The following is a 15,923-nucleotide window of genomic DNA, read 5'->3' on the forward strand; positions in this document are numbered from 1 at the left end:
TGTTTCCACAGACATTAACTCTATTGGTGAATCATAGAGCATTGTTGGTTTGTGACTGGCTACAACAGAAGGACAACTAATTCAAGAAAATGTTGCTGCAAGATACTTGTCTCACATTTCCTTAAAAATATTTATTCTCTGCTTCTCCCAGCCCCACCTCGAGTTTCTCCCAGAGAAAATCCTCTCTCAACCTGTCTACTAAGCAATTCCTCATATTCATGATTTCAATATCCTTCTCAACTCACCTTGCCCTCTCGCCCCTGATTTCACTCCACTTCCGTCCTCACAAAACCTCGCCCTCCATATAGACTCACTTCCTCATATACATTTCCACCCTCAACCTTGCCATCTAACGTGCCTTCTCTACATTCAGTTTCTCAACATCAGGCTAGGCCATCTCTGATCTGTAAATATTACCAACAATGTCACCCAACCACCTAACCGATATTGTCTCTAAGTCCTCCAATTTGATGTTTTCATCTTGGTATCTAAATCGATTCATGGCCTCACCCCTCTCTATCTCTGAAACGTTGTCCAACGCTGCACCACTCCTCACCCCCACCAACGGGTTTGCAATCTTTCGACTTTTTGTCTTCTTCCCTCCCTTCATCCCACCTTTGGTAATGATAGCTTCAGTCATGTAGGGCCCAGTGTCTCAAATTCCCTTCCTGTAAATCTCTTACTTCGTTTCCTATTGCTCCTCTATATCATGGACTCCTCCCTTTACCCTCCTGCACGATGCAAGAAATATTTTTTAAATAATTAAATGCAGTAAAGTTCAATTATTTATGCAGTTAATTCAATAATTAGAAATCAGCAGTTCCGTAAAGCAGTGTCTGCTTCTTCTCAGCCAAAAGGGGAGTGAGAGCTTTCATCCTGGGCAGTTGAATTTTATGGGCTGGTTTATGTTAGAAAAGAACACATGTTGGGTAGATTTGCAATTTTCCACCTGGGCATTAAACTGGCGCTGGGCATGGACCGCTCATTATCAAAACCACCTGGTATATATTTCCAAATGGACCAGGGTTATATAATGGGTTGTTGATCCACAACAATAGCTTCATTTGCACCTGCCAAGGTGGAAGACTTCCACTAGTGTTTAAAACATAACATATAATAGCCAGAGTAGGCCATGTGACCCCTATAGACTGCGCCGACATTCAATTAGATCATGGCTGATCACGACCTGAACTCCACTTTCCCGCCTGACCTCCATATCCCTTGATTCCCCTAGAGTCCAAACAGCTATCTATCTCTGCCTTGAATATACTCAACGACTCAGCATTCACAGCCCTCTGGGGCAGAGAATTCCTCTGGTTACTGGCTTTTAATGATTTGTGTACTTGTACTCCCAAATCTCTTTGTTACTCTACAGTTCCTGGTTCAGACTACATGTGGAGTACTGTGTATGCAAACTATGGAAAGGATATTCTGGCCTTGTATATAGTACAGCACCGTTTCACCAGAATGTTACCAATGCACCAAGGATTAAATTATGAAGAGAGATTATATAAACTCAATTTGTATTCCCTAATAATTATAAGGTTAAGAGGTGATTTGACTGACTTAATTATAATTTTGAAAGTAATTGATAGGGTAGATACCGAGAACATTTCTCTGCTGGTTTTCTGGGACAAAGTTACATCACCTTAAAATGCGAATCACGCAATCAGGAGGCAAATTAGGAAACAGTTCTTCAAACAAACGGTGGTAGAAATGTGGAACTCTCACCAACAAAAAGCAGTAAGTGCCAGCTCAATTAATAATTGTGAATCTAAGATCGATAGGTTTTTGCTAGCCAAGGGTGTTAAGGGATATGGAGCAAAGGCGAGTGAATGGAGTTAGGATACAGGTCAGCCATGATCTCATCGACCCTCTAACTCCTGGTATCATTCTAATGAATAAGCTCAGTGGGGTGAATGGCCTAATCCTGTCCCCATGTTTTTCACCATTTAGAAAATACGCCTATTTAACCTTCTTGGATCCAAAGTAGATGACCTCACCTTTGCTCAGATTGAACTCCATTTGCCATATTGTTGCCCACTCACTTAATCTGTTTATGCTGCGTTTAAAATTCCTGTTCCCATCGACACTACTTATTGCCCCGCCTATCCTAGCAGCATCTGCAAACTTGGGTGTTCACCTCTCTGTTCCTTCATCCAAGTCGTTAGTAAATATTGTTAAACGTTGAGGCCCCAGAACCTATTCCTGGCCAACAGCCCTCGTCACTTCCTCCCAATTTGATAACTTTTATCCCCATTCTCTATCACCGAGCTCTCAACCAGGAGATTACAAAACAAAGGAGAAGTTGAAAATGTACAGGAGGCTTTTTTCTTTGTTGTGTGTACTCGTCATTTAACAATAAATTTATTTTGAGATATTTGATGAGAAATGGAACTTTCCTGAACTATGCATTCATTGGACTCCGGGGTAAAACTGGAGCATGACGAAGTTGGAAACACAATAACTTTGCAGTGAATTAAAAGCAATTAATAGTTTGTTTCTATTTAATGTAGCTTGAAATTAAATGATACTGTCAGCTGTCAATAAGCGTTAAACAGTTTGTTTTAGTGTTAGTTGCTGAGGAAATTGAACAATTTGCATTTTAACACCCTCAGATAAATGCAGAAGTTCTTTCATTTTGGGAAGTTAACATTTCCGACTGAGTGTAAGAAGGAACCAACAAATGAAAAATGTACATTGCAATAAAAAAATATAATTGATATATTGTAAGATCTGAACGCTTTCATGAGGTCCTAAAATAGCAGTTCTGTTTTCAATATGTAAATGATAATGGTGTAAAGGATTAAATTATAACAAAAATGTAAAGTTCCTGTGCTGATCACTGTCGCTTCACTGCTCTGGGCTTCGAGTTTTTATTCACGGCCTCCTTTATCAGATTAGAAGAGCAGCAGCCCAACCAAGCAGAGCAGTGGGTGATGGGAATCGTTTCGAAAGAGACAAAGAAGCAAAGAACAAATTAAAAAATGTGTTGTCTTTTATATGAATAATTAAAATCTGCAATGGCAAAAGGTCAGTGCATCAAAATTGCCCTGCTCATGTATAGAAAACACACACAACAAGAAGCAATAATATTTGGAGTGAAATATGCCGATCAGATCAGTTCATGACTGTTATGGATGTAGTTAATTCTACATCACTCGAAAATGGACGACATATATGTTACTGTTGCAACAGCTTTGAAAACATGCGATGGTCAGATACAACTTAGTTATTCATTCCTGGTTGGCTAGGCCAGCATTTATTGCCCATCCCTATTGCTCTTGAGACCATAGTAGTGAACTGCCTTCTTGAACCGTTGCAGTCCATGTGATGAAGCTACTCCCATAGTGCTTTATGCAGGGACTTCCAGGATTTTGACCCAGTAACGATAAAAGAACAGCAATATACTTCCAAGCCAGGGTGGTGTGTAACTTGGGGTGGAGCTTGGAGGTGGTGTTGTTCCCATGTGCCTGCTGCCCTTGTCCTTTTAGATGGTGGATGTCGGAGGTTTGGAAGGTGCTGTCAAAAAAACCTTGGCGAGTTGATGCAGAGACCCCTTGTAGATGGTACACTCTGCAGCCACGGTGCACCGGTGGTGGATGGAGTGTATGTTTAAGGTGGTGGCTGGGGTGTCAATCAATGGGCTGCTTTCTTCTGGATGGTTTCGAGCTTCGTGTGTGTTGTTGGAGCTGCACTCATCCAGGCAAGCGAAGGGTATTCCATCACACTACTGACTTGTGCCTTGTAGATGGTGGAAAGGGTTTGGGGAGTCAGGAGGTGAGACAGTCGCCGCTGACTACCCAGCATCTGACCTGCTCTTGTAGCCACAATATATATGTGGCTGCTTCAGTTTTGTTTCTGGTCATTGCTGACTCCCCCGGGATGTTGATGGTGGGTGATTCGGCGAGTTATCACATTGAATTTCAAGGGGTGGTGGTTAAACTCTCTCTTGGCACAGCAAGTAAATTAATTGCAATGGCAAATTAGAAGATAGAAATGGGAGAAAATAAAACGGGATTGCAAATAATATAAAATCAAATGGTAGGTGTTTTAATAGCAGAGTATAAATGTAGTTAAATAAGAGAGCCTTATAGCAGACAGCCTAGGAAAATAAATGACATGAGAGAGGAGTGACTGGACCACATATATTGGGAAGAGTTACCTCTCACTTAAAACAGAGGCATTGAATTTGCTGTCAGCAGTGAAGGCAAAATTCTATAGACCCTGGAGCAGTTCCCATGGATTGGAGGATAGTTAATGTAACCCCACTATTTAAAAAGCGTGGTAGACAGGAAACGGGGAATTATAGACCGGTAAGCCTGACACCGTAGTGGGGAAAATGCTAGAGTCGATTATAAAAGATTTAATAGCAGAGCACTTGGAAAACAGTGACAGGGTCGCACAAAGTCAACATGGATTTACAAAAGGTAAATTATGCTTCACTAATCTACTGGAAATTTTTGAGCATGTAACTGGTAGAATAGATAAGGGAGAACCAGTGGATGTGGTGTATTTGGACTTTCAGAAGGCTATCGATAAGGTCACACATAAGAGATTAGCGTGCACAGTTAAAGCACATGGGATTGGGGGTAAGGTGCTGTCTTGGCTAGAGAACTGGTAGGCAGACAGGAAGCAAAGTGTTGGAAAAAATGGCTCTTTTTCCGAGTGGCAGGCAGTGACTAGTGGGGTACTGCAGGGATCGGTGCTAGGACCCCAGCTATTCACAATATATATAAATTATCTAAACGAGGGAACTAGATGTAATATCTCCAAGTTTGCAGACGACACAAAGCTGGGTGGGCGTGTGTGCTGTGAGGAGGGTGCAGATAAACTCCAGTATGATTTGGACAGATTGGGTGATTGGGCAGATGCATGGCAAATGCAGTATAATGTGGATAAATGCGAGGTTATCCACTTCAGTGGCAAAAACAGGAAGACAGATTATTATCTGAACGGCAATAGATTGGGAAAAGGGGAAGTGCAATGAAACCTGGGTGTCCTTGTGCACCAGTCGCTGAAGGTAAGCATGCAGCTGCAGCAGGCGGTTAAGAAGGCAAATGGTATGTTGTCCTTTATAGCGAGAGGTTTCGCATACAGGAGCAAGGATGTCTTGCTGCAGTTGTACAGGGCCTTGGAGAGACTACACCTTGAGTATTGTGTGCAGTTTTGGTCGCCTTATCTGTGGAACAATGTTCTTGCCATGGAGAGAGTGCAGCAAAGAGTCACCAGACTGATACCTGGGATAGCAGGAACGACGTATGAGTAGAGATTGGGTAGATCAGGCTTCTATTCGCTAGAGTTTAGAAGAATGAGAGGGGTTCTCATTGAAACTTATAAAATTCTAACAGAACTAGACAGATTCGATGCAGGAAGGATGTTCCCGATGGTGGGGGAGTCCAGAACCAGGGGTCACAGTCTAAGGATAAGGGGTAAGCCATTTAGGACTGAGATGAGGAGCAATTTCTTCACCCAGAGAGTAGTGAACCTCTGTAATTCTATGCCACACAGGGCAGTTGAGGCCAATTCATTAAATATATTCAAGAAGCAGTTGGATATATTTCTTGAGGCTAAAGGGATCAAGGGATATGGGGAGAAGGCAGGGACAGGGTACTGAATTTGGATGATGAGCCACTGATCTCATTAAATGGCGGAGCGGGCTTGAGGGGTCGAATGGCCTACTCCTGCTCCTATCTTCGATGTTTCGCTGCTGGCCCCGAAGTATGCTCCACACAAGAATCCCACAATCCTTGTGTCAGAAACTTCCGCTTTTCCGATCTTGATTTCAATTCAACGGAACTTAATAGTAATCCCCTTGATGGAACTGCTGCGATGTAAAGCAGCCAATCAAAAGACAAAATTCCCACCGACAGCGAACAAGGAATTGAGTAAGCTCTTAAAATTCTAACGTTTTAAAATGGTTGGAGAGAGCAAAAGAAAGATTGGGGCTCTCACATGGGGAACAGGCAAACCTAAATTAAAGATGCAGCAACTCAATAAAATAAAACTGTTGAAAAGTTTCTTAAAATTTTTATATTTTATTAAAATGCCCAAATTCCACACTGAACACAACTAAAATTAGTTGTCCAGGCCCTTTACCTCTGTTTAGCAGATCAATACGCACTTCAAACCCTCGTTACACTTAAACCCTTTGCGACTAACTTTTAGTGGGGAAATTAACAACATATTTACTGCGGAAGAACTAAAGTTTTCAACAGTTTCAATGATGTACGAGATTTCACTGATTGCCGATTCTTTGGGTGTGGGGGTGGGGACACAGCACAGCCAGTCTCGGAGCTGTCATTGACAGACTGGATGCGGCAAGTCCAAAGTTGCGGTCAGTTTCAAAGGCAGTATGAAAGTGTACTCTATTATCAACCGCAAAGTCAGGGCCATAGAAACTGTGCTGTGCAATTAATATGTTACGATTGCGTGTACATTTGAAAGAGTTAACTTTCAAAGTATTTTTTTTGATCCCTGCAGACCGTGCAAGCTTAATGGAATGCTCTGATACATCAAGATCACAAAGTCATTCAGGGAAGCCTGCCATGGTGAGATAAGAAGTTGAGAAAGTCCAGTTTACATAACCTCTTCCACAGCACCAATGGCCATGACGTCTGGACGTCAGGAAAGTCAGGCGAAAGACTTGCATTTATATAGGGCCTTTCACTATCTCTGGACCCCCAAAAATGCTTTACAGCCAATGAAGTACTTTTGAAGTGTATTCACTGTTGGAATATAGGAATTGCAGCAGCAAATTTGCACGCAGAAAGCTCCCACAGACAGAAATGTTATAATGGCCATATAATCTGTTTTAGTAATGGGAATGGGGAATAAATATTACATAGAAACATAGAGGATAGGAGCAGAAGTAGGCCATTCGGCCCCTCGAGCCTGCTCAGCCATTCAATGAGTTCATGGCTGATCATCCAAATTCAGTACCCTGTCCCTGCCTTCTTCCCATATCCCTTGATCCCTTTAGCCTTATGAAATATATCTAACTTCTTTTTGAATATATTTAATGAATTGGCCTCAACTGTCTTCTGTGGTAGAGAATTCCACAGGTTCACCACTCTCTGGGTGAAGAAATTCGTCCTCATCTCTGTCCTAAATGGCTACCACTTATCTTTAAACTGTGACCCCTGGTTCTGGACTCCCCCGCCATCGGGAACATCCTTCCAGCATCTAGTCTGTCTAGCCTTGTTAGAATTTTATAAGTTTCAATGAGATCCCCTCTCATTTTTCTAAACTCCAGCGAGTATAAACCCAATCGACCCAATCTCTCCTCATACGTCATTCCTGCCATCCCAGGTAGCAGTCTGGTAAATCTTCGCTGCACTCCCTCCATGGCAAGAACATCCTTCCTCAGATAAGGCCACCAAAACTGCACACAATACTCAAGGTGCGGTCTCTCCAAGGCCCTGTACAACTGCAGCAAGACATCCATGTTCCTGCACTCGAATCCTCTCGCTATGAAGGCCAACATGCCATTAGCCTTCTTAATCGGCTGCTGCACCTGCATGCTTACCTTCAGCGACTGGTGCACAAGGACACACAGGTCTTGTTGCACTTCCCCTTCTCCCAGCCTATTGCCGTTCAGATAATAATCAGACTTCCTGTTTTTGCCATCAAAGGGGTTCATCTCGAATTTATCCATATTATACTGCATCTGCCATAAATCTGCCCAATCACCCAACCTGTCCAAATCATACTGGAGTTTCTCGGCATCCTACTCACAGCACACACGCCCACCCAGCTTTGTGTCGTCTGCAAACCTGGAGATATACATGTAGTTCCCTCGTCTAGATCATTAATATATATTGTGAATAGCTGGGGTTCTAGCACCGATCCTTGCGGTACCCCACTAGTCACTGCCTGCCACTCAGGAAAAAGAGCCGTTTGTTCCAACACTTTGCTTCCTGTCTGCCAGCCAGTTCTCTAACCAATTCAGTACCTTACCTCCAATCCCATGTGCCTTAACTTTACATGCTAATCTCTTATGCGGAGCCTTATCGAAAGCCTTCCGAAAGTCCAAATACACCGCATCCACTGATTCTTCCTTATCTATTCTACCAGTTACACCCTCAAAAAATTCCAATAGTTTAGTAAAGCACGATTTACCTTTTGTAAATCCATGTTGACTTTATCCGATCCTGTCACTGTTTTCCAAGTGCTCTGTGATTACTTCTTTTATAATTATTCTAGCATTTTCCCACTGCCGATGTCAGTCTTACCGGTCTATAATTTCCCGTTTTCTCTCTGCCACCTTTTTAGAATGGTGGGTTAACATTAGCTACCCTCCAATCCATGAGAACTGTACCAGAATCTATCGAATTTTGGAAGATGACCAGCAATGCATCTACTATTTCTAGGGCCACTTCCTTACTACCCTAGGATGTAAATTATCAGGCCCTGGGGATTTATCGGCCTTCAATCCCATCAATTTCCTTAACACCATTTCCCAACAGATACTGATTTCATTCAGTTCCTCTCTCTCATTAGGCCCTATGTACCCCGACATCTCTGGGAGGTTATTTGTGTCCTCCTTTGTGAAGACAGAACCAAAGTATGTATTTAATTGAACTGCCATTTCTTTGTTCCCCATTATAAATTACCCTGATTCTGACTGCAGGGACCTACGCTTGACTTCACCAATCTTTTTCTCTTCACATATCTATAGAAGCTTTTACAGTCAGTTTTTATGTTCACTGATGGCTTACACTCATACTCAATTTCACCCCTCTTAATTAATCCCTTTGTCCTGCTTTGCTGAATCCTAAACTGCTCCCAATCCTCAGGTTTGCTGCTTTTTCTGGCCAATTTATATGTCCTCTCCTTGGATCTTATGCTATCCCTAATTTCCCTTGTTAGCCACGGTTGAGACACCTGTTTTGTTTTATTTTTATGCCAGGCTGGGATGAACAAATTCTGTAGTTCATCCATGCGATCTTTAAATGTTTGCCATTGGCTATCCAATGTCAACCTTTAAGTAACATTCCCCAATACATCCTACCCAACTCGCGCCTCATACCATCATAGCTTCCTTTATTTAAATTCAGGGCCATAGTCTCTGATTCAACTACTTCACTCTCCATCTTAATGAAGAATTCTATCATATTATGATTGCTCTGACCCAAGGTGCCTCGCCCAACAAGATTGCAAATTAATCCTTTCTCATTACATAATACCCAGTCTAAGATGGCCTGATCACTAGTTGGTTCCTCAATATATTGGTCCAGGAAACCATCCTGTATAAACTCCAGGAATTCCTCCTCCACAGTATTGCTACTAATTTGTTTAGCCCAATCTATATTTAGATTAATGTCACCCATGATGACTCCTGTGCCCTTATTGCACGCATCTCTAATTTCCCATTTAATGCCGTTCCCAACCTCGGCATTACTGCTTGGGGGTCTGTATACAACTCCCACTAACGTTTTCTGCCCCTTGGTATTTCTCAGCTCTACCCATACAGATTCCACATCATCAGAGCTAATATCCGTCCTTACTATGGTGTTAATCTCTTTAACCACCAATGCTACCCCACCTCCTTTTCCTTTTTGCCTGTCTTACCTGAATATTGAATACATCTGGATGTTGTGTTCCCAGACTTGGTCACTCTGGAGCCATGTTTCTGTAATCCCAATCATACCATATGGATCAGGACATCGGCGAGACGTCCCCTGCTCTTCTTTGAAATAGTGCCATACTTGCTGACAAGCTGAGAGACCAGATGGTGCCTTGGTTTAACATCTCAACTGAAAGATGGCACCTATGACAGAGCCTCATTCTCTCTACTGCACTAGAGTGCCAGTCTAGATGTTTGTGCTCAAGTCTCTGGAGTGGGACTTGAACCCACCATCTTCTCACTCATAGATAAGAATGCTACCAACTGAGCAACGGCTGAGACAAGTGCATTATCCGCTTCTTCTACTGTGTAGACTGACACAATGTAATTATTCAACAAGTCTGCTGTTTCCATTTTTTTTCATTAGCAATGATGGCCGAAACTCTTTTTAAAGGAATGTTACTTGCCACTTATCTGAACAATCCTGGATGTTGACGAGGTCTTGCTACATGCGGGCATGGAATGCTTCACTCTCTGTAACAAGGAACTGAATGGGTCTTTAATAAAGCAGCTGAAATCGGCCTAGGACCCTGCCCCGAAGAACTATTGCCAGGAGTTCTGAGCCACGTCTAGAGGGGATACTCCTTGTCACCCAGTAACTAGCCTGTGACCCGATGGCCTGTTTGCAATCAACGCTGAACTGAGGACTGGATAAAGTGTAGATCATGAATGGTACCAGAAACAAAGCAGAGCCCTTCAGGATGCGCTGCCTGTGGTCACAAACAAGCTGCACATTCAGGGAGTGGAACCCTTTCCTTTTGAGAAAGGTGGCAGGGTGATGCATTTAGAATGCAGTCGCAGGGAAAATGTGATGTTCAGCGACAACATTCCCAATCATTAAAGCTTCACTCATCCCCTCACCACCCTAGCATGGCTAACCTATTCACCTTTTCATTACTACCCTTTCTGCCACCCTGTCACTCACATCACTATCTCTACTTCTTCCTTGTTGAATACTGCATCCTCTCCACTCTTGTTCCACTTTCATTTACCTTACTTTTAAATCTCCATTCACTCCACAACTCCCACTTGCTGTCACAAAGGTGGATGGTGTGGGGCCAGAGCCCTTCACTCTCAAACCATTTTCCTCTTCTACTCACCCTACCTTCCCTTTCTCCCTGTTTTTCTCACAAAACATGTTGTTTGCTTTCCAAACTGAACTTTTAAAAAGGTCAAATTGAATTAGGAGATGCCCTCTACCTGCCTTTCTCTCGATTTGTCTCTGCTCTCTGTATCACAGGTTTAAGCAGTTTGCATCCATCTCTTCCATCAACGAAACATAGATGAGGTAACTTGATAACTTCAAAATGAAATACTTTTTGAAACTTTAATATTAACTTGAGGGAATATTCTCACTTTCTCTCTAACACACACACAACACTAATTCTCTGCATAATATTTTTTTAATTTGATAGAATACAATTCAAAAGATACCACAGTTACGGCATTAGTAATCATGTTTTGCCACTCACACTTGGGCAGGCACACAGAGAGCCTCTCTATGTTTAACTCCCTCAATATATAAATTATCTTAATAAGCCTTTTTAAATTTGTCCTCCAGTTTTTCTTCAAATTAGTTGAGCAGCAACTGCCCAAAGATGAAGAAAAATATTCCTTTCGTACAGCTGACTGAACAATGTTAATGCATCCTGGGAGTTTGCCAAAAATATAAGCCCAAGGCTACGCTTTTAGGAGATGTTAAGGAATCTTGAGTAAGATCTTGAATGAAGGTGTAAAAAAACTCAGTCGATAAATTCATTCATGTTATCTCAAAAGGTGTGATTTTTTTATATTGGCCCAGAAATTCGGGTCCCAACGCTTGAGTATGCACGGGGTACTTATGCGTAGGCCCAACAAAAGTGTTGGTTTCGTGCATGCACTGCGCATGTGTGGGAAACTGGCACTTCTGTTCCCCTGAAAGAAGGGGTTCAGAGATGGAACGCATACGCGGGAGAGGCAGCGCATGCGCATCAAACTTACGTTTTTTTCCTTTTTTTCTTTGGGAAGGTAAGTCTCTGAAAGTTATACATGTAAAAAGCAGTCGAAAGGCCTGCTTTTAACAAGGTCAGTGATGAATTAATTAAAATCAAATCATTTTTTCCACAGGTTTATTATTTATAAATATTTAAAGAAAGGTAAGTTTATTTTTACCCCCGTTAGAAAATGTAATTATTTTTTTCAAAAATTTAAATTATTGTTTAAAATAGTTATTTCATGTAATTTATAATTTATTTTAAAAATGTGATTAAAAAAAAAGATTGAGGTTTTAGTGATGTTTTAGGGCTTATAGTATTTATTGGTTTGACAGGTCTTCCTGTCAAACTTATGAATGAAGCATTCCCTGCTACCATTGGCTCTCCATGGCCCACGTGATCCCAGGGGATGCATCGAACTAACTGCGCCCCTGGGATATGCAAGAACTGTGCGCCGGCAGTTGGAGGAGGCCGAGGATCGCAATTCCACAGCTCAACAGCCAGCGCGCAAGGTAAGTGCAGGTTGGTGGCTTGCACTCGTGGGAAGCCTCCGACCCGAATTTCTGGGCCAATTTTTATTCCTGTATCTTAGACAATCAAAATTGAACTGACTGAGAAAAATGCTGCTGTTACGTCCGTGTGTAATTGAGACACGGACTGCAGGAGTTGGTTACAACAGGTGTTTACTGAGTGGAGACAAAACTGGAACTACTATGCAAAGTTACTACACAGGCTCATATACAGGGGTGGTCACTACTGGTACTGCAGTATACAGGGGCTGCAGAATATAGTTCCTTCGGCAAAGTACATACACTACAATTCCTCCCCTTATAGCTAAACAGTACATAACATTCGATTAATAATTAAATGACAAATTTACAATTACAGTTGCTATATACATTAGCTGAAGTTAAGCAATTATAAGTTCAGTCTTTGAGGAGGCTTCCTGATTCTGTCTGGATAACGCCTCTTTGGGGTATCAGGTTCTTCTGGCAAAGTTGATTCGGGATCAACGTCGTTGTTTGGTTTGTCTGCTTCGAATATCACCGATTCTGAGGTAGATGCAATTGGTACTTCGGTTTCATCACCAGGTTTATTGGATCGTGGTGTGGATTTGACGTTTTCCAGTGACTCTAGAATCTGGTCAGCATGGCATCTTACAATGCTCTCTCCAACGTCCACGGTATACATTAGAGGTCCTTGCCGTGTGCAGATCGTTCCTGGCTGCCATTTCTCAGTGCGGTAGTCCCGGGCCAAAACTGGTTGACCTATCTTAAAACTCCTGGTCGGCCTTTCATTCATATTCTGAAACTGCCTGTTCTCCACATCTCTTCTGATGTTTGGCTTAACGAAATCCAAGCGGCATCATAGTCTTCGATTGAAGAACATCATGGCTGGGGTTTGGTTGGTAACCGCATGTGTCGCATTCCGGTAGTCAAACAAGAAATTATCTGCCTTGTGTTATAGGGGTGTGTCTTCATTACACATTGCCTTGATAGCCTTCTTGAATGTTTGAACGAACCTCTCAGCCAATCCATTGGTGGCTGGATGATATGGGGCAGATGTGTAATGCTTAACACCATTGTTCTTTAAGAACCTCCGGAACTCTTCAGACACAAACTGTGGTCCATTTTTGGAGCAAATCTGTTCAGGCAGCCCATTTCTGGCGAATATGGTTCGTAAGACTGTGATAGTTTTTTCTGTGGTGGTTGAGGACATTTTTATTACCTCTGGCTACTTTGAATGTGCATCCACCACAATTAAAAACATCGAGTCCATAAATGGACCAGCAAACTCAATGTGCACCCTTTGCCATGGAGATGAGGGCCACTCCCATGGATGTAGAGGGGCTTGTGGTGGGGCGTTTTGGACCTTCTGGCATCCTGTACAGCTCTTGGTCATCTCTTCGATTTCTCTATCGATTCCTGGCCACCACACAAACGCTCTGGCTAAGTTCTTCATTTTTACCCCTCCCAGATGACCCTCATGAAGCTCATTGAGCACTCTATCCTTCAATTTGGGTGGAATTACTATTCTAGATCCACACATCAAGGTTACTCTGTACACTGACAGCTGTGCTCTTCTCGGTGAGAATGCTGGCAACAGTGGTTCGCCATGTGCTGGCCATCCTTTCACCGTTAAATCATAGACCCTGGAAAGTGTCGGGTCATTTCATGTTTCCTTTTCTATGTTTGCATTCGTCACAGGTAGACATTCGACTATGGTCGAGTGGAATATCTCCACAGGATCCACTGCAGGTGCTTCTTCCACCATCGGCAATGGTAGGCGCGACAATCCATCAGCATTCCCATGCTGTTTAGTTCCTTTGTACTCGATGTCATACTGGTGTGCCCCTAGGAAAAGGGACCACCTCTGTAGCCGTTGTGCTTCTGAGGGTTGAAAATGGAGACAAGAGGTTGATGATCAGTTAGTAGAGTAAATTTCTGACCGTGCAGGTAGTGATTGAACTTCTTCACCCCCCACACCAGGCTGAGGGCCTCTCTGTCAATCTGGGCGTAGTTACGCTCGGCTGAAGTTAACGAGCGTGATGCAAAAGCTATCGGCCTCTCTGAACCATCAAGGAATTTATGTGACAGTATCACTCCAATGCCGTAGGGAGATGCATCACACGCCAGTCTTATCGGTAGTGATGGGTTGTAGTGAGCCAATACTTCTCTTGAAGTGATTAGGTCTTTACTCTTCTGAAAGGCCCGCTCACATTCACCGCTCCATTTCCATGCTACTCCAGTTTGTAGTAGGGCGTTCAGTGGGTGCAGAATTGTGGACAAATTCGGCAAAAACTTATGGTAGTAATTCACCAATCCGAGGAATGACCTCAGTTGCGACACATTTTCAGGCGCTGGAGCCTTAACTACCGCTTTAATTTTGTCAGGGGACTTATGTACCCCTCTTCATCAATCACATGGCCACAATACGATATCTGTTTCTTAAAGAACTCGCACTTGGGGCGATTGGCTCGTAGCCCATGTTCTCTTAGTCTAGTGAGCACCTGCTCTAGGTTGGCAAGTTGTTCACTGTCATTTTCACCTGTCACTAGGATGTCGTCAAAGTAACACTGATTCCCCGGAATCCCTTGCAGGACTTGTTCCATCACTCTTTGCCATATCGCCGGAGCTGATGCTACTCCGAATACCAGTCGATTATACTGGTAAAGACCTTTGTGAGTGTTTATCGTGAGATACTTCCTAGACGATTCTTCAACCTCCATCTGCAAATATGCTTGTGCTAGGTCAATTTTTGTAAAACGCTTCCCTCCAGATAGTGAGGCGAAAATATCTTCTATCTTCGGGAGAGGATACTGTACTGTGTGAAGGATTGGGTTCACCATCACCTTGACGTCCCCACAGATGCGAACCTTCCTTGGCTCCTCATACTTATTGTTTAACGTTTTCTTCATGACAGGAACGATGGGTGTCGCCCACTCACTCCAGTCTACCTTAGATAACACGCCTGCATTCTCCAGATTCTCCAGCTCTGCCTCGATGGCTGGGCGAATTGCATACGGTACCGGTCTTGCTTTGAAAACTTGGGAATTGCATTCTCTTCTATTTTTATCGAGACGGTTATGCCTTTAAGAGTTCCCAGTTCTTGTTTAAATACCTCTTTAGCGTTAGCTAAGATTTTTGACAATCGTCCAGGTCTGATGTCGTCATCCTTTTTACCAGCCACAGTCAGTGCCTGAATGGAGTGCCAGTCTAAACTTATCTTTCTGATCCATTCATGTCCCAATAACGGTGGTCCACCATCTTGCAGCATGTACAGATACAATTTCTGTATTTCCTTGCCGTTGTATTCGACAGGCACCCTTATTGTCCCTCTGGGGTATACTTTCTGCCCTGTATATGTCTTCAAGACAATGGATGTCTCTTTCAAGGGTATGTGTGAGAATAGCCGCTCGTAGTCTCGTCGATTCATGACGGTCAGGGCTGATCCTTTATCCAATTCCATTTTGACTTGGGACCCTGCTATCATGAGGGTGACACAAATGGTTCGGTGATCCTCTTTTGCGATTACGTTGTGAAGTTTGAGACAGCTTAGTCTCTTGTTCGCGGATTCACTATCGCTCTTCTGGTCTTCGGAACTACTATCCATCATCTTTTGTACTTTCCTGTACTGTTCCTTAGTAGCCTTTTTGTTGTCGTTAGTCTTCTTCCCAGACCTGCAAACTCGTGCAATGTGTCCCATCTTTCCACATTGCCTGCATATTTTGTCCTTGGACCAGCAGTCCTTCTGGTCATGGGTTGTTCTGCCGCAGCGATAACATTTTTCAAATTCCTGTGTCATTTCATGGGTGCCTTATT

The 15,923-nt window shown here is 42.9% G+C and overlaps 1 protein-coding gene across 1 annotated transcript in view; it reads left to right on the top strand.

The window, feature by feature from the left end:
- Nucleotides 1-2,380, top strand: part of LOC147109897 (uncharacterized) — a 37,782-nt gene extending 35,402 nt beyond the window's left edge. The window contains exon 9 of the mRNA XM_086003931.1: nt 12-2,380. Within this exon, the coding sequence (XP_085860057.1) occupies nt 12-18 (7 nt within the window). The 3' untranslated portion in view covers nt 19-2,380. The remainder of the gene's footprint in view (nt 1-11) is intronic.
- The last annotated feature ends 13,543 nt before the right edge of the window (nt 2,381-15,923 follow it).

Source organism: Somniosus microcephalus, chromosome 12, assembly GCF_052327205.1.
Source record: "Somniosus microcephalus isolate GS21.2 chromosome 12, FLI_Smic_1.0, whole genome shotgun sequence".
Lineage (NCBI taxonomy): Eukaryota > Metazoa > Chordata > Chondrichthyes > Squaliformes > Somniosidae > Somniosus > Somniosus microcephalus.